Here is a 21,635-nt window from a genome sequence, read left to right as displayed (position 1 = left end):
ATATAACAGTGGTTTGGTTCTTTAAAAAGCTTTCAATGCACATGTATATTTTGAAAGCTTAGGTGCTGAGAAGAGAAAGTCAAGAAAAGTAATACGCACATCTTTCCTTTACAAAAAAAAAGAAGAGCAGAGTTACCTCATCTTTCTGCAACACTAATGCTATGAAATAAATCAGCCTTATTAACAAACGAACACAAAAGACTGAGGAGTGCTGCAGGTGTTATGAAGTCCAACACGACATACTCTTGCTGCCTGGCTTATCCTATGTGCAGCATTGGCAGCAGTCCTTCACTTCAGAGAGGAGGAGAACAATATCTGTATTAAGATTTAAGCAACACTGAAATGCTTATCTTTGATCAAAATAGATTTATGATTAATAGCATACTTCCCAGTTAGAAACTATAAAATTATACTTTGCACATTTTCAGAAAATAAAAACTGGCAATCTGTATTTCGCTCTGAAAAAATCAAGGAAGACAGAAAGTACACCAGACCAGAGCTTTTAGTTCAATTAAAAACAAAGAAACAAACAAAAAAACCCATAATTTTTCACCATATTTAAAACATTAGATGTGGAAGCCCAAGCATATCAGCAATATTTCAAGCAATTACTGTGTGAGAGAGAGCGCACAAGAAAATCTTGTCCTTGTTTTTAGGAGATCAGACACATTCTTGCAGGTCCTAGTTTTTTAATACTTGAGAATTTAAGTGTTTGGGGGAGGAGAGGGCAGAGGGGATTAATCAAGAGCCGAATAAGTTAGGAACAAATATCTAGACAAGAAATTATTTAAAATTCTGAAGTGTTTATACTCTTATGCTACAAAACCTTAACTTTGGACAGTAAATCACATGCTCGAGTGTCACAAGTGTAAAATGAGTGTCATAGTCCAAAGTTTCTAAGAGTAGAGGGATAAATGATTTCCATGGTGGATTGCTCATATGCACGACAGTTGACTTTCACCTACCCAGCAGGCTCATATTCTGAGACACTTTGGCAACAGTGTCTGTAAATGAAACATTGACTTCTGTGTTTCAGTTTCCCTTTAACTGGAGAATCCAAACCTGTAGGTTTCCAGGAAACATTTTAAAGATATGCATATAAGCATCACATGTCAAAAGAATTCAAAATACTGGACTCAGTTTCTCTCTTTGGGTTGTCCTTATCTCCAGAGCATCTTTCTGAGTTCCAGTGATTTCCTGACCTTTTAGAGGATGCAGGTGAGAAACAGACTTAAGCAATTGCCTCTGTGCTGCCCAGCTTGGGGTTTCGTACCCACAGTGCACAGCAGCCCCAACAATATCCATGGGAAATGAATAAGATGTTATTCAGACACACTCAGCGCAGCAAGGCTCTGACTAGGATAAGCCCCACTGTTCAGTCTGGTAGTCAGAGGACAGTACTGCCATCTCCCCCTCTAAACCAAAGAAAGATAAGAAGTGCAGAAAAGAGCACTTGGATGTGCAACTCCCCCACCTCAGATCCACTTGCTTCCTAAAATTAATCCAGTTCACCTCAAAACAGCTACTCTCAGTCCAAAAAAACCTGCTCTCTAAAAAGACTCTGATTTGGTGATATGAAAAGAATAGCAAAGAATTTGATCTAGTTCAATTGACCCAAGAATTCACTGCTAATTTTCCAAGATGAGCTTTTCTGTCTACTAAAACAGGAAATGAGGTTTAACAGATGCACACTTTTCGTTCGTGAAAGCAGTAATGAGGTATATGCGTGAACAGGGCTGACCAGATGATATTTCAGCTTTAATTACTGAGACACATTCTTGTCCACACTAAGATGCGTATATAGGCATTGGTTTAAAGGAGAAGAAAGAAAAAAGAAACTTTCAAACCCCAGGAGACTAAGCAATACAGTAATATTAACCTATATTTTATGACTTTCATTCATTTGGCAGATTTTAGTTACAATTACTTCAAGATTGTCTGTAGTCCAGATACTTCAATAGAAAATTTTCTTTCTTATTGTTTATTTTACGTTCCTTATGTTTGACACAGTCAAGGACAAATTGGACACAAGAGGGAAGAAAAATATATGTTTTCTTTTTGTTGGAAGCAGTACATTAAGATCAGAGGCAAAAGAACATTTAAACAAAGGACAATGATGGAGCCAAAGAAAAGACCAAGGAAGGTGTTAAGCATGTCATAAGGAGAAGGCCAAATGCACTGGAAGGGGAAGTCCACCAAAAGAAAGACAAACAACTGAACATAACAAGTTTCCAGTTTTATTATCACAGCTGCAGTTTCAGGCTTTCTGTTTTCTGCAGTTTCTATGCATGCACTAAACACTGAAGTACCATGTAAAAACCATGTCACTCAGGTAAAGGAGAGAGGAGATGAAGGATTTCTAGCTGACCCCATCACAATCAGCCTCTTCAGCTCTTCATACTATACATGATGCCTATTAAGCCACCAAACAAGAGGTACCCACTGCAGAAAGCCAGACACTGTGCACACAGAAACACAACACCAGCACTGCCAACTGGCTTTTCTGACCAGACCCTGGATCACCTATGTAAAGTAATTTTATTGGTATATGATTTCTGTGGTAATGAGACAAAAATTCAAGGATTTTTATTCTCTCTAAAAAAACCTGCTCCCCTTCACAAGCCCATTAAAAGTGAGGGCTTGAGACTTCCTTTTATGCAGAAGTTTAAATTTTCTGAATGATCAAAGCTTTTTGAGTAGAGCAATAACCTGTAATTCACTGGGCACATTAAAGTGGGTGAAAAAAGACACCATTTTATTTCACACAGGTGGTTTTAAATGAATCTACAGAAATAGAGGAACCTTAAACTAGAAAATGAAGGGAAATAAAGACAGCGCCCTCTTCAACCTGAAAACAAAGCAAGCATACAATAATGTCTTCCACTAACACACACACACACACACACACACACACACACAAAAACAGTATCATAATCTAAATTTAAGGGGATTTCAGTATTACAATTAAATAATATGGACTTGGTTTTTAGTTTATAAATCAGTTTACTTCAAAACCTAATTGTTTTCTAAATAAATAGTTCTCTAAACAGCCGCACCTGTTTGGCAGCTATTTTAACAAGCAGATTAATGTTAGTTCACAGGTTCAAGATAGCTATTGAGGTTCAAAGTAAGGAATAAAATATTTCTGTACTGCCAACACAATTTGCATTAGATATTCTCACTTCTTAGTCTTTTCAAAACATACTCAAATCTACACACCAGTGTGCCAGTCAGATGTAGATTTCCATAGCTGAAGAGTGGGATAGTACATGGATGTTTTAAGTGTCCAGCTTTTCCTCACTGAGGTATTAATGTGATTTCGTATTAAACATCCAAACAAAATTAAATCCTCTTAACAACGTGACACTGGGCATTGCACCATCTTTGGGACAGGAAATGGATATGAATGGTTCCCCAGTAAAGCGGAAGTCAACCATTTGGAGTCAACAGCAGGATCTACTGTCCTCAGCTGAGACTGTAGAGCCATTGTAAAACACCCTATGGATACATCCAAAATTTAAAAAGTCAATCTCTGCCCTGGAGAGTATACAGTTTAAATAGTGAGTCAAACAAAGAAAGTACTATCAGTCATATCTGCAGATGGGAAACAGAGGCACAAAGAGCTTTGAGTGACTCTGTACAAGGTCATAAAGGATGTCTGTGGCAAAGGCAGGAACTGAGTCCGGAAGCTCTCAATCGTAGCCCAAAGTCTGGATACAGAGACAATTCTTCCTTTTACTTATCCTCCCTCTCTACCTAATTACTTATCTCTGAAAGGAAACATTAACACCATGAGAGTCAGTCTACTTTTCCTTTTATATTTATAATCTCCATTAGATTTTTTCTAGTTTAACATAGGATACAGCAGCGTTACACAGAAGTAATTAAAATTGTACAAGCAATTGTAAATATAAAAGCAGTAGGTATTTCTGCAAGAATGAGATGAAACAAAAGTATGCATACACAATTTACAATGACTTCACAAAAGATTTTCTAATGATGACTCCAGAATATGAATAGGGGTCTATCTCCAGATTCTCAAATATCACTTGGGAACTTCCCCCACTTCCTTCTTCTTCCCTCCCCGCTGAGTGTGATGCCATATGGTATGGAATATCCCTCTGGGCAGCTGAGGTCAGCTCAAAATCAGGTATCATCAAGTGATGATTCTCCAGCCTACCATCACAAATAACAATCATGAAACTAACTGCATTAGCTACTGTTTCTTGCATATTTCTACAACTACTTTTTCCCTTAAAATGGTATACTTTACAATCTGATCTACTATGATGATGTACTCCTCTAAAAGTACCTGACCAGCAGATATTGACTGATACATTTTTTTGTGCTGTTTTACTCCACTAACTCTTCTTCAGAGATGATTTAAACATCTGTTCCAATCTACACTTGCTGCTATGCTTGGCAACTCCAGTATTTATTTACAATTACTTAATAAAATTATTGATCTATGAATGCACATTTTCAGTCCCATTGTTATTTTCTAGTCTAAGAAGCTTTCTTTGATATTTAAGTTCTGCCAGGATCTCAGTAGCCCTACAACAACAGGAGTTGTTTTGGCTTTTATCAGTTTTCTGCAACCTGCAAAATAGTCAAACTGTGCAAGTTGCTACCCTGAGCTCTCTTCTCCAGAGTGGTTAGTGTTGGCATCATCTATTGAGTCTGACAGAGAAGCCTGCCCTGCATAAGTCCTCACAGACTAGAAGGTGGCCCATTGTCCCTATTACCCCAAGGTGTGTGCTGAGGTCAAACACAATGGCTGGGGGAGGAAAACCTGGCTCCATTTATTTTCTTTTCTGGCATTAAAACTGCTTCAGCAGTTCCCAGACAAGCCTACTGGATCACAAATGACCACTGCTGCAGCAGTATGGATATGCAAATTTAAAATTGTACTGCTGCTTTCCTGCACGCAAGTATGAGAATGGATGTGTGGGTTTACAGGACACTGCACCACTGCTAAGCATTAGCAAATAGAGAACAACCTCCTGTTTGTGGGTTTTTCTTTCCGAAGGTAACGTTCCTTTACCCTCTCATTTCAAGAAGACTTCATCAAAGTCTTCAAAAGTGGTATCACCAGAGGTTTCTATCAGTTTTCCAGAATAAAAACAACAAAGAAAGGAAAAGCTTTAGGACTTTGACATTGCATTGTAACATTTCTTGATAAGATTTTCCACTGACATACAGTATACTATACTCAAATTACACCATCAATACTTATTCAGCACAGGCATCAACTCTATTAGGAATGCCCAACTTTTGAGCTATTCACGCTTTTGTTAGCAGAGATCATTTGAATCCTTTTCTTAGCTCTTCCTGCCTTCGTTTGGTCCAGAAAACAGCTAAAACCTTATTAAAAAATATTTTAAACAGGGATGAGATTTCAGACTATCTAGACAAACTCTGCTCTAGGTTCTGCTGAAAAGACAGCCCTAATTTCAGAAATTTGGACTATAAACAAACTAGGAGAATCGTATGTCTTAGGCAAATATAAATTCAAGGAAAAAGCTAAACATATATTATCTTAAATATACCTAGTAAAGAAATTAGAACAGCTCTCCAACATCTAGCAACTTATACACACAGCTACGTTTAAGACTCCTACAATAAGCATACCCTTGTAAAACTGCCATAAGTAACTTAAGATAATTCTTGTTTGACATACTTTGTGAAAATGACAAAAAGAATAACTGAGCATAAACTTGTAAGTAAGGATCCTAACATTTTCATACACTCTTTTGAAGGAAACAAGGCTCATGTGGTAATGCAGCCTCTCAACAGCCCTCAATAACTTGCTCCTTATGACCAGTCCCAAGCATATTTGACAGCAGGCCATGCTTCTTACAGCCCTTCCAAGCTGACAACTTAGCTGAAGGTTTTCGCTTCAAAAAAAGTAGAAATCATTAAATTAGCATCCATACCAGAGAGGAAGTTGCAGTATGAGCATAACCATTTTATTTTTTCTCCCAGGCAAGCTGACTGCTCAGAACAGAAGTGCTGGGAAGTCAGCAAACACAAGTTCTCCATCAGGTACAGCAGGATGCTGCCTTTGTCCAACCAGTACCAAGGAAAGGCACAGAAGGTTTTACATATCAAAACAGCAGGGAAATGAAACAGGTAAAGAACTTGCAGGGATAAATTGTTACAGCAGTGAAAGCTTGTAAGGGTTACAGAGAGAAACACAGTTACTATAGTGGGGGAGATACAAGGCACAAGATTTGTTAAACCCCACCACCCACCCAGAGTCATTAGTTTTAAGACTCAAGGAACCATTAGTTTGTTTATTGCCATGTGTCACCACGTACATACAGAGAATGCAATATACTGTGCAGTAACAGGGCTGGCTGCTCCACAGTCATTGATGCAGTTCAGGAAATCATGCTGCAGTACATGCTATATTAACTTCTTCTGAAAATTATGGCATTCTCTGAAAGGGCATTTATGAGCTTAGTATAACTTCAGGGTATAAGCAGAATGTTTATGACTTGACAGCCTTCATCCACGTTCACTTCATTTAACACAACAGAAACTTTCATTTACTAGTTCCCCTTCAGCAAAATTAGTTTAGGAAATCTGACTCTGCCAGTTATCTAGAAACAGATTTTCCTCTTCAGTTCCCAGAGAGGAACTGTATTTGCAAGCATCTTTGTGTAAGAGTTAGCAAAGCAAATAGGGCATTCACTTCAACACTGTCCATTAAATTGGTATTTTGCTTTCTGGACTTTTTTTTTTTTAAACACCTTTCATATAGAAAAAGGAAAATTAGTTCATATCTCCACCTTCTTATCTGTCAAAGCCTCTTTGTGTTCTTAAAAGTACTGCCTTCCTAGTAAAAAAGGCTCTGGATGAAGTGGACAAAAGATGAGATCATCATCTTTCCCTGTCTCCCAAAAGAAAGGCGGCACAAGAATGCCTGTGAAACCCCACAAACAAAGATGTAAACAAAGAAGCCTTACTGTAAAACACTGAAAACTAATATACACTATCAGTTAATCACATAAGGAATGCACATGGTCACAATTTTAAGGGCACACGGTACAGCATAACTAATAAACTGAAGCAACCTTCCATATGTTATCACTTTCTACTCTGCACAACATCTGGAAATGCAAATATTGCACAACAGGATATTATAGAACATTAAAAAAGAGGGAATATTCCATATTCAAGCAATTTTTTCTAATAAGGCTTTGAGAAACTCTGAAGTGCAGTCCTTCACGTACATTGATGAACTGGAAGCCTTTCTGGAGGAGAAGTAGTCTCTGAAAATACACAGTTACGTACAAAGGTCAACACAAAAAAATATATATAGACAAGTTCTATAGGTATTTTGCTTTGTTTTAAGTTGAAGAGCTTTTGCAAAAGCAAGGTATCATGATAAACACCTTAAAGTTCTGGAAAAGACTGGACTGGTTTTGATACTGCTGATGCTTCTTTGCAGTACTTTTTAAGGTTTCTACCTCCTGGAAGAAAAACCACCAAAAACATAAAAACAAACCATCAACAGAAAAACCTCACAGATCACCTTCTCTCCTCACCAATTAATATATACAGAACAAAACTCATTAACAGGAAGTGGGTTGATAATTATAATTTCTATATTCTAAAGTAAAGAACCTAATGAGATCTCTAGCGAGCAGAGAAAACAATATCATCTAATGGAAAAAACCCAGTATTTTAAATCCTCATGCAAACTTAAGAGGTGTAGCTAAGATCTTTCAGAGGTATTCTGATCGTGTAAGTACAACGCAGGAAAATCAATGTAAGGCTTCCTTCCCTGGGTAAGTAAACTAAATAATTCAGCTACACTTTAAAATAAAGACTAGTCCTGCCAAATACACGTTCCAGCCCTCTCCTTGGAACTCCTCAAGATATTTCATAAAAATCAAATAAACTCCACAAGATGGAAACCACCTAAACCATTCAAAAACTCCGCTTCAAACACAGGAACTCTGAATATGCATGCATCACAAATTGGGCAGCAAAACCTTTCAGAGAAGCTGTCCTGCTTTGTCATTAGATAAAACAGAGCAAGGTCTGTCATCTCATTAAATTGCATTTCCTGACACAGGCTCTAGAACGAATTATCATAAATGAGGCTACTGAGTCTTGATTATAAGGTATGACAGAGTCTACAGATTGCATAACTGGAGTATAGAAAGATTCATACTGGAGTATAGAAAGAAGGTAATGTCTTCCCATCATGGTACATAGATTTTCGAATCACTTAGAAAAAATACCTTGAGAAAAAACTAATTAAAGAAGAGGTAAGGACTGACAATGTAAATAACTTACCAGATCACAGGAATTCAAACACATCTTTTTGAAGGAAAAGAAGTAAAAATGTAGCTACTTAGAAGCCAATGGCAAAACCTTTATCGATTTCAACAACACAACTTTATGTTTAACATTTGTTATGCCTAACTCAAAGGAAATTTACTGATAGTAAGAATCATTACAGAAAGTGCATGACCCAAAATGAAAACTCTAATCTTGCAGTTGACAAACTAAGAACAATTTCACATGTTCTTCAGAAGGTGTTTATCCTTAACAATTACTTAAGCTTTCCACATAAGTTATCTTGCTCTATTTGATGGTCTTTAATAGGACAGATAAGAGTATGAAATGCTTTACTTCTCCTTACCTCAAAAACTAAGTTTTAATAAGGAAGTATTATTACTGTATTTACACAACAGTAAACCAATAGTGATAGGAGCACTGATGTGTTTTGCTTGAAATCTACGACAATTCTCAAAAATATGTTATTTTGTTGTATTAACCACCTGACTGGTCTTATCCTGAAGCAGAGGCCATCAACCATTTTGAAATGGTGAGGAAAAGATAGGAATGCAACAAAATACTGTCACCACATAGTACTTACCCTTACAGGAGGGCTCCGTGCTTGCACCCTTTGCTGCTGTCCAGCTTGAGAGCTCTGCAGGTCCTTTGATCCACAGTTAGCTACAGTGTTGATGGGGACCCTTAAAGCATTTGTGCTGGTAGTCCCACCTCCAGCTCCAGGTTTTCGAGGCCTCTGTTTGATGCCATCCAGTAGTCTAACAAGCAAAATATTACTGGGGAGTTCGTCAACACTGCAGTCCACCAAAGTCCTGCACTCTGGACATCGAAGCTCATTTCGAGAGCTCACAATGCCCAGCAGACACCGTTTGCAAAATGTGTGTTGGCAAGGCAAGACCTTTGCAGAAGCATCAAGGCGTTCTAAGCAAACAGGACACTCCAACAGATCCAGCAAAGCTGATTCATCCATTTTCTTTGTATTACTTAATGAAAAAACAAATCTTTGTAGAATATGTGTGTTTTGAGCACTGCAAGGATATCATGTTACATCCATTCCTCTTCTGACCATGCTCTAAAATTTTTTGAGGGGAAAAAGGTATTAATAAACTGGGAAAAGAGTCAGCAATACCATTTTATATGAAGATGTTCATACAAACAGCAAAATAAGAGATCTCTAGACTAACTCAGTAGATATTTCAATAAATTAAAGAAACACTAAAATAGCAATAATAGAAATCTACATTAATATATCTATTTAAAGTATTTTAAGAAATGCTAACAGCTAAGGTTTTTAAACTCAAGTGTCCACAAATTTCAGTCTTGAGTGAATTTTTTTTCTCAAATTATTCCAGAACAAAGAGCTATCCCCGGTACAGTAGTATAATAAAGCTTACTTTTCATAATTCTTGCTTAATATATAAGTTTCTCTGAACATGTCTTTGAAATTAGCTTTTTTTCACAACAAGAAGATGGCAAAGGTAACTACAACAGAGTTCAAAATCAGAGAGTGTACACCAACAGGGCATAGAAAAGGGAATTACATTTATGCCAAGACGAAGCCCATTGTGAACTGCATTTCTACCATTTCTGTGAAAAGTACTGCAGCACATTCACAGATGAGCCTTGAAAACAGCCTCCAGCTCACAGGATCCTGAGCTTACCATACGCAGTGACAAGAGGGTTCATTACAGTGCCGCCTTTAAGAAGCGCTTCAAAAACTATCGCGAAGTGATTTACAGCAGGAAGTGCTACTGCCATATCGTTAGGACAACACGAGTGCTGCGTATGCAGCCAGAGGCAGGGATGAGCCTCCAAGCCAGCTCCAGTATGCAGCGAGGGGTTGGGAAAAGGGAGGGGAAAAACCCCAAACACCACCACTAAAAAAACCCCTTCCCCCCCCCCCCCCCAAAAAAAATCATTCACACTAGGCTGCTCCACAGGCAGAAAAAGGCTTGTTGAGCTCGGCAGTGTCCAGCACCGAGCGAAGTTGAGCGCCTCCCCCAGCCCCCGCAGCCGCCTGCGGGAGCGGCTCTCCCGGCGCTCGTCCCGCACCTACCTGCTCTCAGGCTCCGCGCCCGGGCCGCCTCCCCGATTTATGGCTTTACCCCGCTCCCCTCGGTCACAGCGAACCGCGGGCGGGCGGACCCCGCGGCGGGCGGCGCGAAGGGATCCCCCCGGAGACACGGGGCGAGCGGGGACGGCACCCCGGGCGGCGGGGGCGGGCGGCGGGCGGGGGACACGGCGCTGTCACCCCGCCCCGAGGCGCGGAGCGGAGGGAGGGGTCGGGCCCGCGGTCCCTCCGCCGCGCCGAGCCGCCCCTCGAGGGTGCGGGGGATCCCCGGGGAGCCCGAGAGACACCCCCTCCCCGTCCCTCACCCGGCTCTCACCGTGTGGCCGCGCCGCCCCCGCTTTGTTCCCGTGAGGAGCCGCCGCCGGCCCCGCCGGTGCCTCTCCCGCCGCAGCAGCGCCGAGACTCCCGTGCCCTCCCCGCCCCGCCGCGCAGGGGCCGCTGACGCGAAGGGCGGCCCAGCACCGCCCCGCCGAGGGGCCGCGGGCAGGGACGGAGGGCGGGTCCGGCGGGTCCCAGGCGGCGGCACCGCCCCCCGCGGGCGGGAACGGGCGAGGGGCTGGCCCGTCCTACCCACCTCGCCAGGTGCTGTGGGCGGTGGCTGGGGCGGCGGAGAGCACGGGAGGCTTCCCGGGACAGGGCGTGAGGCGCTCCCCACCCGGCTGTGCGCTGGGGGCAGCGTGGCCACGCACCTGGGGCTGCCGCCCACAGCGTGGAGGTGGCTGCGGAGGAAGCGGGCGTGATGGAGGGAGGGAGGACGGAAGGGAGGGAGAGAGGGTGGTCGGTCGGTCGGAGGGCTGCCCCCGCTCGCTATCTGTGGTAAGTCACGCCCGGAGCGGCTGCAAGGCCCTGCGGCCGGAGGAGCCGAGGAGCCCGGAGTCCACAGCGGCCCGCTCAGGGAGGCACATCTCCTTGGGCTGAGAGGGGTTGTGCGGGGAGAGGGACCCTCCCCGGCCCTCCCCTGGCTGCCCGCCCACAGCTCCCGGCGGCTTGGTGGGTCGCGGGGAGGCCGCGGCGTTTCCCACTGTGGGCGGTGGTCAGACGCCGCGAGAGTGGGCACAGGCAGGAAAGGGAGGCAGGTGGGTCCTTATCACATCCATCGCTGCCTCGGGTGCGGAAGTGCCCACTTGGGCCCTTGCAGCCTGACCGTATTTTGGTGGTAAGGCTGAGTGCAGCATGTCCAGGGGCATGGCTGCTGGTGGGCTTGGCAGATTAACTGTCGGACTCGATGATCTTGGAGGTCTGTTCCACCCTAAGCAATTCTGCGATTTAAATAAACCATGCCAGAAACTGCTCCAAATTGGTGAGTGCCTCTCACCAATTGCCTTAGGAGATGATGTGCTTGCTTTGGAGGTGTTTTATGTGAAATACTTCTCTACAAGACTGTGGGAATGAAGGAGGAACTAAACCCTAAGGTACATGCGAATTATCATAAAAGAAAACTGCAAAAAGAAATTTTAAAAAATGCTCTTTTTAAATCAGATGAGGCACCTCATCTGTGGATGGTGAAAAAGTCTAGAGAAATGTTTAAGTTTCAGTTAATCATCTTGTCAACTGCAACTTGAAAAAGAAGCAATCTGAAAGCTTCCTTCTTGTGTGTAGTTTTAGCTATTCAAGTTGACTTGAGGAAAAGGCCTGAAGTTGTGTCAGGGGAGGTTTAGTTTGGATATTAGGAAAAGGTTCTTCACCCGGAAGGTGTTTAAACACTGGAACAGGCTCCCCGGGGAAGCCTGCCAAAGTTCAAGGAGTGTTTGGACAGTGTTCTCAGGCACATGATGTGATTCTTGGGACTGTCTTGTGCAGACCAGGAGCTGGACTTGATGATCCTTGTGGGTACCTTCCAATTCAGGATATTCTGTGATTTTAAGCTTTTGTCATCCTTACTGAATTCTGTGTACATGTAAAAAGTTCTTTCTCCTGTCCCACCAAGGATTGTGTAGGTTTGTGGAAGTTGGTAGAGTGACAGGCTTTTCTGTCTTGCTTTCTGGATGTCTTAATTTGGTTTCCAATGGTAATGATATTCTCTGATTATTAGGATTTCCAAATAAGTGCTCGCACTGAATGCATCTCTAATATTTTATTTTTTAGGAGTAGTAGTGGAAATATTGAAACTGCTAAATATGTACAGTTCATTAAGAAGTAAGGTTTCCTCCCCCATGAATTCTGGAGTTTAGGAAAACTGATACAGATGGGTTTCTGGTCTGTGTTTGTGCTTTCCAGGGAGTATCGTAACATAAATAGAAGGGTATAAACATCTGATACGTAAGAATATCCCCAACTCCCATAGTATTCCTCTGTCTTGCCGTAGTATTCCTCTGTATCATGTCAGTGCTGTCACTACAGAAAGAAGGAAAATCAGTACATTAAAAATAGAGACTTGTTGAATCTAAACAAAATTTCATCTCAAAATTGTATTTCCCTTTTAGACGGTGCTTTTTCAAAAGATCTGATCAAGGTTGCTTTGTAATAATTTGCCAGCCTTTCCAGCATAGTTTTGTAAGCAACGCAGTTCTTGTTGTCTAAACTTAGTTTGCTGCCTAAGGAATGTAAAATATCTATTAAAACGGTAGAGGAATTTACAATACAGGTAGTACACCAGGGAAGCAAGATGAAAGTTCAGGGAAGCAGGATAAAAAGATTACCCTTTTATCAGGGCTGGTCTTTGATAGTGTTTTGTGTAAAGTCTGTAAAATACTAAATATATGGGGGAATATAAGTCAAAGCAATAAACACTCTGAAGAGTATCAGATAAATATGTTACTTCCTGAGCAGCAGCAGTAGTTCATTTTCAAACAAATATAATCCATGTAAAAAAACGTGGGGGTGTGTGCAGATGTATGACAGTGCCCTCTTATGGATGAAGTGTTTGACTCAGGCTGGAATAATCTGGCGCCAGGACTGAAAGGAACAGAATTGCTGTTACATTGAAGCGTTTATTCATTCTCGCTTCCAGCCACAAGCAGGGAATGGTACACTTTGCACATTTTTACGTGAGGAGACCTCCCTTCTTGAAGCCGTTTGGTTCTTATATACAGTTCATTAGTTCCTTGTACAACTTTTACTAAAGTGCATAATGCAAAAGGAGAGATTGTATGGGGCAGAAATCCATTAAAAACACAGACTTGAAAGATGAGGCACTCCAGTTATTCAAACACCTGGATTTCTATCATTATAATATCTATTAATATTTGTATTTTACACATTTTTTGTGTAATAAATTGTACTTCTGAAGTTGGTTTTCAGGCAAAAACTATATTTTTTTCTCCAGTGTATGTTGTTTCTCTTCATCTGGAAGAATCTCTTAATCTGGAGTAAAGGAAGATGCAAAGGACAATAGGCAGAACAGCAAAAGACAAAATGTCAGTAGCAGAAAGAACGGATAACATTGGTTTCTTTCTTTTTTCGGTGTTCTGTATCAGCATCCTTGGTGCAGTAAACCCACTGTGTTCTCTGTGCTCCTTCTCTTTTGCCTTCTCTTCCTTTTCTTCTGTGGGCCAACCAACCTACAAGCCTCCACCATGTCTTCAGCCCGCTGTGTCGAAACAGTCACACTTTCTATTCCTACCTAAACCCTACAGCAACAATTCCTGTTTCTAGCATGTTTCCAAGTACCCTTAGCTTTTTCTCTGTCTTTAAAATGTGATGCAGTGTGTACTGTGCCTGGCTTTGAGCAACACCAGCTAATTGATAAGTTGTCAGGTTCACGAGAAGAGGTAATTTGACATTTGCTGCACCTTTTTCTGAAGGGGGGACATTCAATATTAGATCATTTCTGGATATGACCACTGTTTTCCATACAACTTCCATAATCTTAATATCTTTACAAATATTCTGTCAAGTTTTGCCAATGAATTATTGGAAACAGGGGCTAAGAGATGCACTCTGTAATCATCTTCATCTACTTCCTTGGAAATTTAACTGAGAAGTAGTTTATGAGACATTTCAGAATAGGGTTCCACTTTTCAGTATGCAAATCTTTATAAACATAAAGACATTTGTAAACTAATGCACTAAAAACCAACACTAGGTCCGATCTCCATTCTAATCCTAAGAAATGTCCCTGAAGATTGCGGCACTAATGGCAGAGATATCCTGCAGGGATAATGTGCCTGAAAAAGTCATGTTAGCAGTATGTATATTTAGAGTAATAAAACAAAACTGAGTGAATGCCAGGTAGAGAAATGCTGGCCTGTGAAAATAAACATATGAAGACATATTTAATTTATTTGTGAATTTCATCCTGAAAGTCTTGGGATGACTACAAAAGACTCCAGGAACAAGGTGTTATGTCTTATCAGAAAGAAAATACAACAGAAGATAGTGCCTTGTGGCAGTCATAGCCTGAATTGTTTTTATTTGTAGGTTCATAAGCATGTTCTTTTTCTGAGCTACATTCTTTGTACTAAACTATTTTATAGCTTTTTTTTTTGTTAGAAAGGATCATGTTTCCCCATTTGTAATGTCCACATTAGCCTGTGTTTCCCATGCAGTATAGATCTCAAGCACAGACCAAAAAGATTAATCTTATTTCCTTGTAAAATGACCCCTGGAGATGTGGTGGTGATCCCCTTTCAAAGGCCATGCAAAATTCCCACTGACATAGTTTAGTAAGACTTTACCACTGATGACCATGCTGATCTTGCTGGCTTTACATTGGCAAGTACAGCACATCGTGAAGCATGGCCAACTTTCTTCAGTCTCTCGTGGAAACGAGCAGATGTTCTTCAGCGACTTTGTTCCTTTTTCGTTAAAGAATTGATGGGGTTTTTTTGTTGTTATATTGGTTTTGGTTTTTTTGAAGGGGTTGAGGGGATTGTGGTTTGGTTTTGCTTTGGTGTTTTGTTTTGGTTGGTTTTTTCTTCAGTTAGTGCCAGTTTTAAATTACCTAGCTCAGTTACTGTTGGTGATATTCTAGCAGCATGGAGCTCAACATGGTTGATATTGATCCAGTCGGTTTGCTGGCAAAACTGAGTTTTGAGCTGTCCCTACTGCACTTTCTGGGTTGTGAACTTGTTTTGACGAGATCAATGACAGATGTACTTTTAAGACTTCTGCATCCTAACAGAAGGGTCTCTGCTGTTCTGATATTTGTGAGGAGACAGGAGAAATGGGTTGTGCCTTCAGTACATTTTGGCTTCAAGTTTTAGATTTTTGTTCTGTATTCTAGACATGCAGCTTTCTTGAGGAGAGTATCATTTGTGTATTAATGTTGTGAACTGCCTCTCTCTGATAACATGAAACTGGGATTGTAACTTCATACATATTGATGCTTTTGCAATAACTTAATTTGTGTCACAGGGAGGGAATATGCAATAGAAAAAGTGTCATTCAAGAATAAACATGTTACAACTTCTTAGAGTTTGGGTGAGCTCTTTGTTACAAGACATTCCTACCAGGCTAGTTACAGGAAAACACTGGGCTTATGGGTGCTTATGATCCCCATAGCCTACCTGCAGCATTCAGTGCTGTACCCTGTAGAAATGCAGTAAGGTGTTGGGGTATGTAGGTGGTCAAGAACTTGATTTAAATGATCATTACTCTGATGGGAACATAGTGCCTACATCTCATTAACCAGCAAGCTTGAAATTGCCCTTACTAAAAACAAGGTTAAAGAAAAAGCAAAGAAGAATGCTTGTTTAAAGAAATCAAACTACATGCCACGTATTTTAGAAGAGGAACAGGAATATAAAAATTCATTCTTAATAAGCTTATTCTGAAATCAAATGATCTTTTTCCTTTCTAGCCTGCAGCTGATAAGCCACAAACCTAATCTATAAGGCTGCAGTCCCAGTGCTCCTTTGCCTCTCTAGAATTAGTGCTGTCTCCGCAGGGGAGATTCCTTGGGGGACAGAGCATGGCAGATTATCTGTTCAATCCTTTTCTAGGTATCTCTCAATCCCATTTAAATCTGATTTCCCAAAGATTCAGAAGTTATTCGGGATGTAGTTTTAGAATTATTGACTGCCCAAGACTTTTTGGAATACTTACATGCTGTTTTAATAGTTAGCTTTTTTGTTAGTAAATTGTAAGATATTAAAAAGTTATTAATATTTTCCCCACTTGCAAAGGTTACATTCAAGTTATGGGTAAAGCTCTTTCATATGAACAGTAAGCCAATAATCATACAAATATTTAAGTAAAATTATGGTGTCACTGACTCTGGACTGAGATCAGGCAGGACTGTAATTAACCACTTCTAATGATAGTGAGCTGGAATGACCAATGTCCAGTTTTATCTTTGAGGAACATTGTGACAAGTGTTTGGAGCTTTGAACACCCAAACAGATGAGATGAATTGCAGGGCCCAAACAATTTTTTTTTCTTTTTAAATAAACAAAAACATCATAAAGGGTATTCAACATTCATCAAAGTTTAATCTTCATTATCACACCTCATTACCAAAGTATCTGAAAGAAGCTGAACATCTGGAGACTGGTTACTTGGCACATACACTATTTGAACAAAAAACGTTACAATTTTAGATAGGAGGAGGTGGAATTGCTGAGGAGAGTCAGAGACACTTTTGCACGGGGACTGTGCAGAGTGTTGTGGGTGTTGGGAGAAGTCTATATCCATAATGTCAGACCTACAGTTCCTAGATTCTGTCTTTTGTTATATTTTGTATTTCTAGAAAAGCTTCACTCTCTAAAATACTGTGAGAAGACAAAGCTAGCCAGCAAATTTCTTGAACAGGGAAGAATTCACAGCGCTATACTATTTTATCTAGAGGGGCCCTTCAGTCAACCTGCTTAGAGCAAATATCCTTAACCAAAGCCTTGGGGTCCTCCAAAAAGTAACAGGGTGGAACCTCAGACGTATTCATATTTTCATACCAAATAAATCTTTAGAACATATTAAGCATCCACTTCAGTCTTTCTAAATGAGAGATTTTCACGTCCACTCAGAGCATAGGCTCTGCAACAGGTGATTTAAAGGATATTATTTCTTCTTTGGGTAACTGCATGACAACATAATGAAAACACAGAAATTTCTGCAAGTTTTAACAAAACTTTATTCAAGGTGTCTTATTCTAAGAGCATTTACTGGAAGTGCATTTACAGAGGAGCAACTCTTAAAAACCACTTATGCTTTTGTGGTCATTAAAGCTAACGCATTACAAATATATGGTAACAGCAATAATATGTCTACAGCATGGTTTGTGTGTGTTTTATGGTGAATCCTGCAGTTCCTCCTACTGTCCAGATCAGGAAATCTGTTGAAAAGTTCCATACTCCCTTCACCTACATCATCTCTGCAGTGAGAGTTGGTTTGGATTTTGTCCCAGAACAAAGTCTGAATGTAGCTATGCTACACTCTCAGACTTAGGAGCAGAGACTGCTCCAGGATAAATATGTGACATCTTTCCACATGAAATTCATGTGTTTTTAGAGCAAAATCTACAAGAAGGATTTGCTAGCTTGTTTTAATCCAAAACTAAGCTATTTTAGAGTTTCGAGTGCTGCAATAGCTTGTTTGCCAGGAAAAAAAAAAATGGTCATGTTAGGTCTTAAAAGCATGCTCAGCTAGCTTTTTTTTTCCCAGAGAGATTTATTTCCTTAAAATAGCATTTTCCTCCTAAAAGTGCCTTCTGGGCAGAGTTATCTGACAGGCAAGTAGAATTATCAGCATGTTTACTTTTCAGACATCTCTGCCACACTTGAACAGTTCTGCTGTGGTGTCATACATGAGTGATGAGGTAGATTTTGTAAGAGTTTGTATACTAGGATATAAAAAATTAAAATGTGTTACAGCATTTAAAGTGCACTAACATTTTAGTTCCAAACTAGTCAAATCAACGTCCTTACACCAAGTTAAAGCATTTTCTATGACTGTAGCATCCCTTTTTGGAATGTATCCTCAGCTCCAAGGAAAGTTGCATCCCCATTAGCACAAATTAGACCTCTTGGCTGTCTGAAAGGTACAGAAGCTCCTCTACAGCTTTGGTTCTCTGCAGTTTCTGGTACACTTACAGAAGGATGTCAGCAGAGGTTTGGATGTGATCAGTGTACCATCCATGTACTGTGCTTTTGTATGTGATACCTTAGAAGCAAAAAGCAAGGATTTATGATGTAGCTTGATTATAAAGGAAAGTTTTTTAATTACGTTGGGATGAAAGTAAGAGAATAAAGGGACAAGTTGCCAGTGATTTTTTGCAGAATCACTATCGTTCTGCTACCACAGTTCTTTACAAACAGAGGAATGCAGAAAAGAAGACCCCAAAACTTTCCTTGTTCAAAATAAGATTAAGGAAGTGAGATAAATGTATGAAGTGTTCATGGCTCTACTTTGAATTTCTTTTATAAAGCTTGTGTCTTGGCTTCTAAGTCGATAAGGACATTGAGACACAAAATGAATTCTCTGAGGCTGCTAGCGCTACAAGGCTATATAATCACTCTGGGATTGCCAAAGATTTCTTTCTTTTTTTTTTTTTTTTTGAAAGACTTGTGTCACTTTCACTCCCACACATCTGGCAAGAGAACTCTGCACTGGCTTAGCTGAAAAATCTTATCTCATAGATCACTACTAGCAATAAATTCCAGCCTTTGTGCTTACTTATATTGTCCCACGGCCTGGAGTCACTGATTTTGTGGAACTAGGAATGTGGGCTGTAAAATATTTACTCACTAACACCCACACACACCAACACAGCCCCCCATGCCCCCCCCCCCCCCTCCCCAAACACCCCATGCCTCAAAACCATGCCTCTAGCTTCCTTCATTGTGAAGTCAGCTTTGAAAATGTAAATCACATCAAACTGACTCTGGGGGCCAAAGAAAACAGGCAGCTGGATTCCATCCCTTTAGCTAAGAATCAGCCCTTAAATACCTCTTAAACAGACACTTTATATGAGCTATAGTCAAACTCATATTCAAATAATGTTTTCCCACATGTCTCAGAAAAAGTGAACAGCATCTCTGTGCGTGGATGGACTGGGGCACTGACAATGGGTAAGTGTGCCAAAACCCTGCAAACTGCTAATACAGTTCTACTGCAATTCTTCTCTAAGGTCACACCTATGCTAAAAATCAATGTATTTTTAATCCATGTCGTAGTCCTTAAATATAGCTAAGGCAGCTGTGCTCTAAAAGAATTGTTGGCAAATGGCCTGCACTAGGTGTTTTCCTGGGTGTTAGTTCACATCAGTGAGCATTTTTATCTAGTATTGTCTTCTGGAAGCATTCTTATTTATGAGATATATTGTGCTGATCCTTTTCTATATGACAGAGATGGGAAATATGAAGGCAGCATTACCTCATACATTGAAGACTTTGCAACTTGCAGTAAAAAAAACTGGAAAGATAAGAGAAGGTTAGACAAATGAGGCAATGACTGGCACAGATGCAGTTATCTCTGCGGGATAGATTAAATAATATGCTGGGGAGGAAGAAGAGGAACAATTCCCAGTACTAAACCCCAGATTTCCAGTTTAGTAACCTGTCTCTAATACCATTAACAAGCAGGATCAGAGTTAGTGATGACCAGCAAGTGTTGCTGGGTAGCAAATGCATTCTCTAGGTGTGGGGAGAAATGGTATGGAGACACTTGAGATGCAATGTACTTTAGTATCTCTCCATTCTTGATGATCAGATTTCAGAAGAAAAATCAGCAACTGGCATATAATAAAGCCAGATTATTTTCCAAGAGTCACAACAATCCTTCTTGAGTAATTTACCCCAGCAAAAACATGGCAGAATAACCAATCAGGGTATAATGAACATGAAATGCCTTCCCATTTATTTTCCTAGGACAAATTAACAATGTTTTGACTCTAGTAGATTTGCATAACATGAAACGTAGCAGTTTTAACCAATATACCGGCATAATCCAGGAACAAGCTGTAACTTAATTTTTGGCATTTTTATTTTCAGTTTCCCAAGTGACCACTAGTGAGTGCATGGGAGTATTTTTTAATTGATCCTGATACACATTCACATACAAGGCCATCAAGAATGAGGTTAGTGCGTTATAGCTGCTGCGGGAACCTTAACTCACTTGCATTGACTTTAGGAGGATTAAGTCAGAAACAATACTATTTCAATGCCATTTTTTTGTATTTACTTGGCAAATACTCTTGTCAATTTAAAGTTTCCCATGGGAGGTGTCAAGAGGTCACTGAAATTTTCCTGGGCAAGGGAGGGAGAGTGGTTGAAACCATGGCCTCCCCGCTGCTTCCTTCAGTGTTTTCCTTCATGTCATTAGTGCTGTACTCGGCACTTCCCCCCCCCCAGCCTCCATTAGAAGTGAGTGAATGCAAAAATGTTAGTGAGAAGTGGAGGCAAGAAACACAGAGAAGGTTTCCCTGCTGTTTTGTTTGGCTAATTCTAGGCCTTGGTAACAGTAAACTTAGTCACAGAAAATGAGTATAGACTATATTGTCTAGTATGCACAAAAACTCCCAGATGCTTTCAGCACATTTTTTTTCCCAGTTCATTCTATTATTCTACCCAGTTTTCTGTCCAAGGATCACAAAGCCTACTGACCTTTCTGCTATCCTATGGCAAGAAAATACAGTTCCCTAAGGCTGCAAAAGCATTAGCGTTGAATTTCCAGAAATGAGGTACCTGCAATTTCCATGAACATCAGTGTAGCTGTGAGCAGCATATTCTTCAGACACCACTAAGACAGAAATGCAGAATGGAGGGATAGGGGAGATACCCCACGGTTTACAGGCCTTGATGCCAGGCTTCTGAATTTAAGCTGAAAATACTAGAGTTGAGATATCAAAGACAGCTTTGTTAAAGCTAGTGAAGTAAGAAGGGATCTGACCTGTGTTATACTACGGATTAGTGTGATCCCTGTAACAAGCCCCCACAGTTTATTGTGTGATAAACCAGGCAATTGCGCAATTACTAAATTTTTAAAACTAATTCAATTATACATTTCTCACAGTTTTAACTGCTGTAAGGCAGAATAAAACATCTGTGGGGAGTTTTGCCAGTAAGTGAAAACAAAAATAGTGCTAAATAAATACATTACAACTTGATTAATGCAAGATAAACATTACAGGCTACACAGCTTTTGCTCCTCGGCAGGCCTATTTCTCTTTGTATGTTCATACATAAATTTCTCTTACTAACACTGCATAAGCAGTCTGGCACCATCCTTGACAGATGAGCTTTAGGAACTGTTACAAAGTGGTTTAAGTTATAGCTCCATCTGTTATATCCCATCCTTCTGATGGAGACTGTGTTCACTGTGGCAGAATAAGCAGAATGGAAGACGTGTTCATATCCTCACCGACAGCAGCTCGGAG

The 21,635-nt window shown here is 40.4% G+C and overlaps 1 protein-coding gene across 4 annotated transcripts in view; it reads right to left on the bottom strand.

The window, feature by feature from the left end:
- SH3RF1 (SH3 domain containing ring finger 1) overlaps positions 1-11,020 on the bottom strand; it is an 85,385-nt gene extending 74,365 nt beyond the window's left edge. For 2 of the 4 annotated variants that reach the window (XM_027738226.2, XM_039380462.1), the window contains exons 1-2: positions 10,701-10,792; positions 8,897-9,385 (exon numbers count right to left, since the gene is read on the bottom strand). In XM_027738226.2, coding sequence (XP_027594027.1) covers positions 8,897-9,283 — 387 coding nt within the window. In that variant the 5' untranslated portion in view covers positions 9,284-9,385; positions 10,701-10,792. Of the gene's footprint in view, positions 1-8,896; positions 9,386-10,369; positions 10,465-10,700; positions 10,793-10,958 lie in introns of those variants that run through there. The other 2 variants (XM_039380464.1, XM_039380463.1) reach the window with 2 other exon arrangements.
- Between the last annotated feature and the right edge of the window lie 10,615 nt (positions 11,021-21,635).

Source organism: Pipra filicauda, unplaced genomic scaffold (assembly GCF_003945595.2).
Source record: "Pipra filicauda isolate LSUMZ 115617 unplaced genomic scaffold, ASM394559v2 scaffold196_size3971931_pilon, whole genome shotgun sequence".
NCBI lineage: Eukaryota > Metazoa > Chordata > Aves > Passeriformes > Pipridae > Pipra > Pipra filicauda.
The sequence above is the reverse complement of the archived record's forward strand: the minus strand, read 5'-3'. Positions and strand labels throughout refer to the sequence as shown.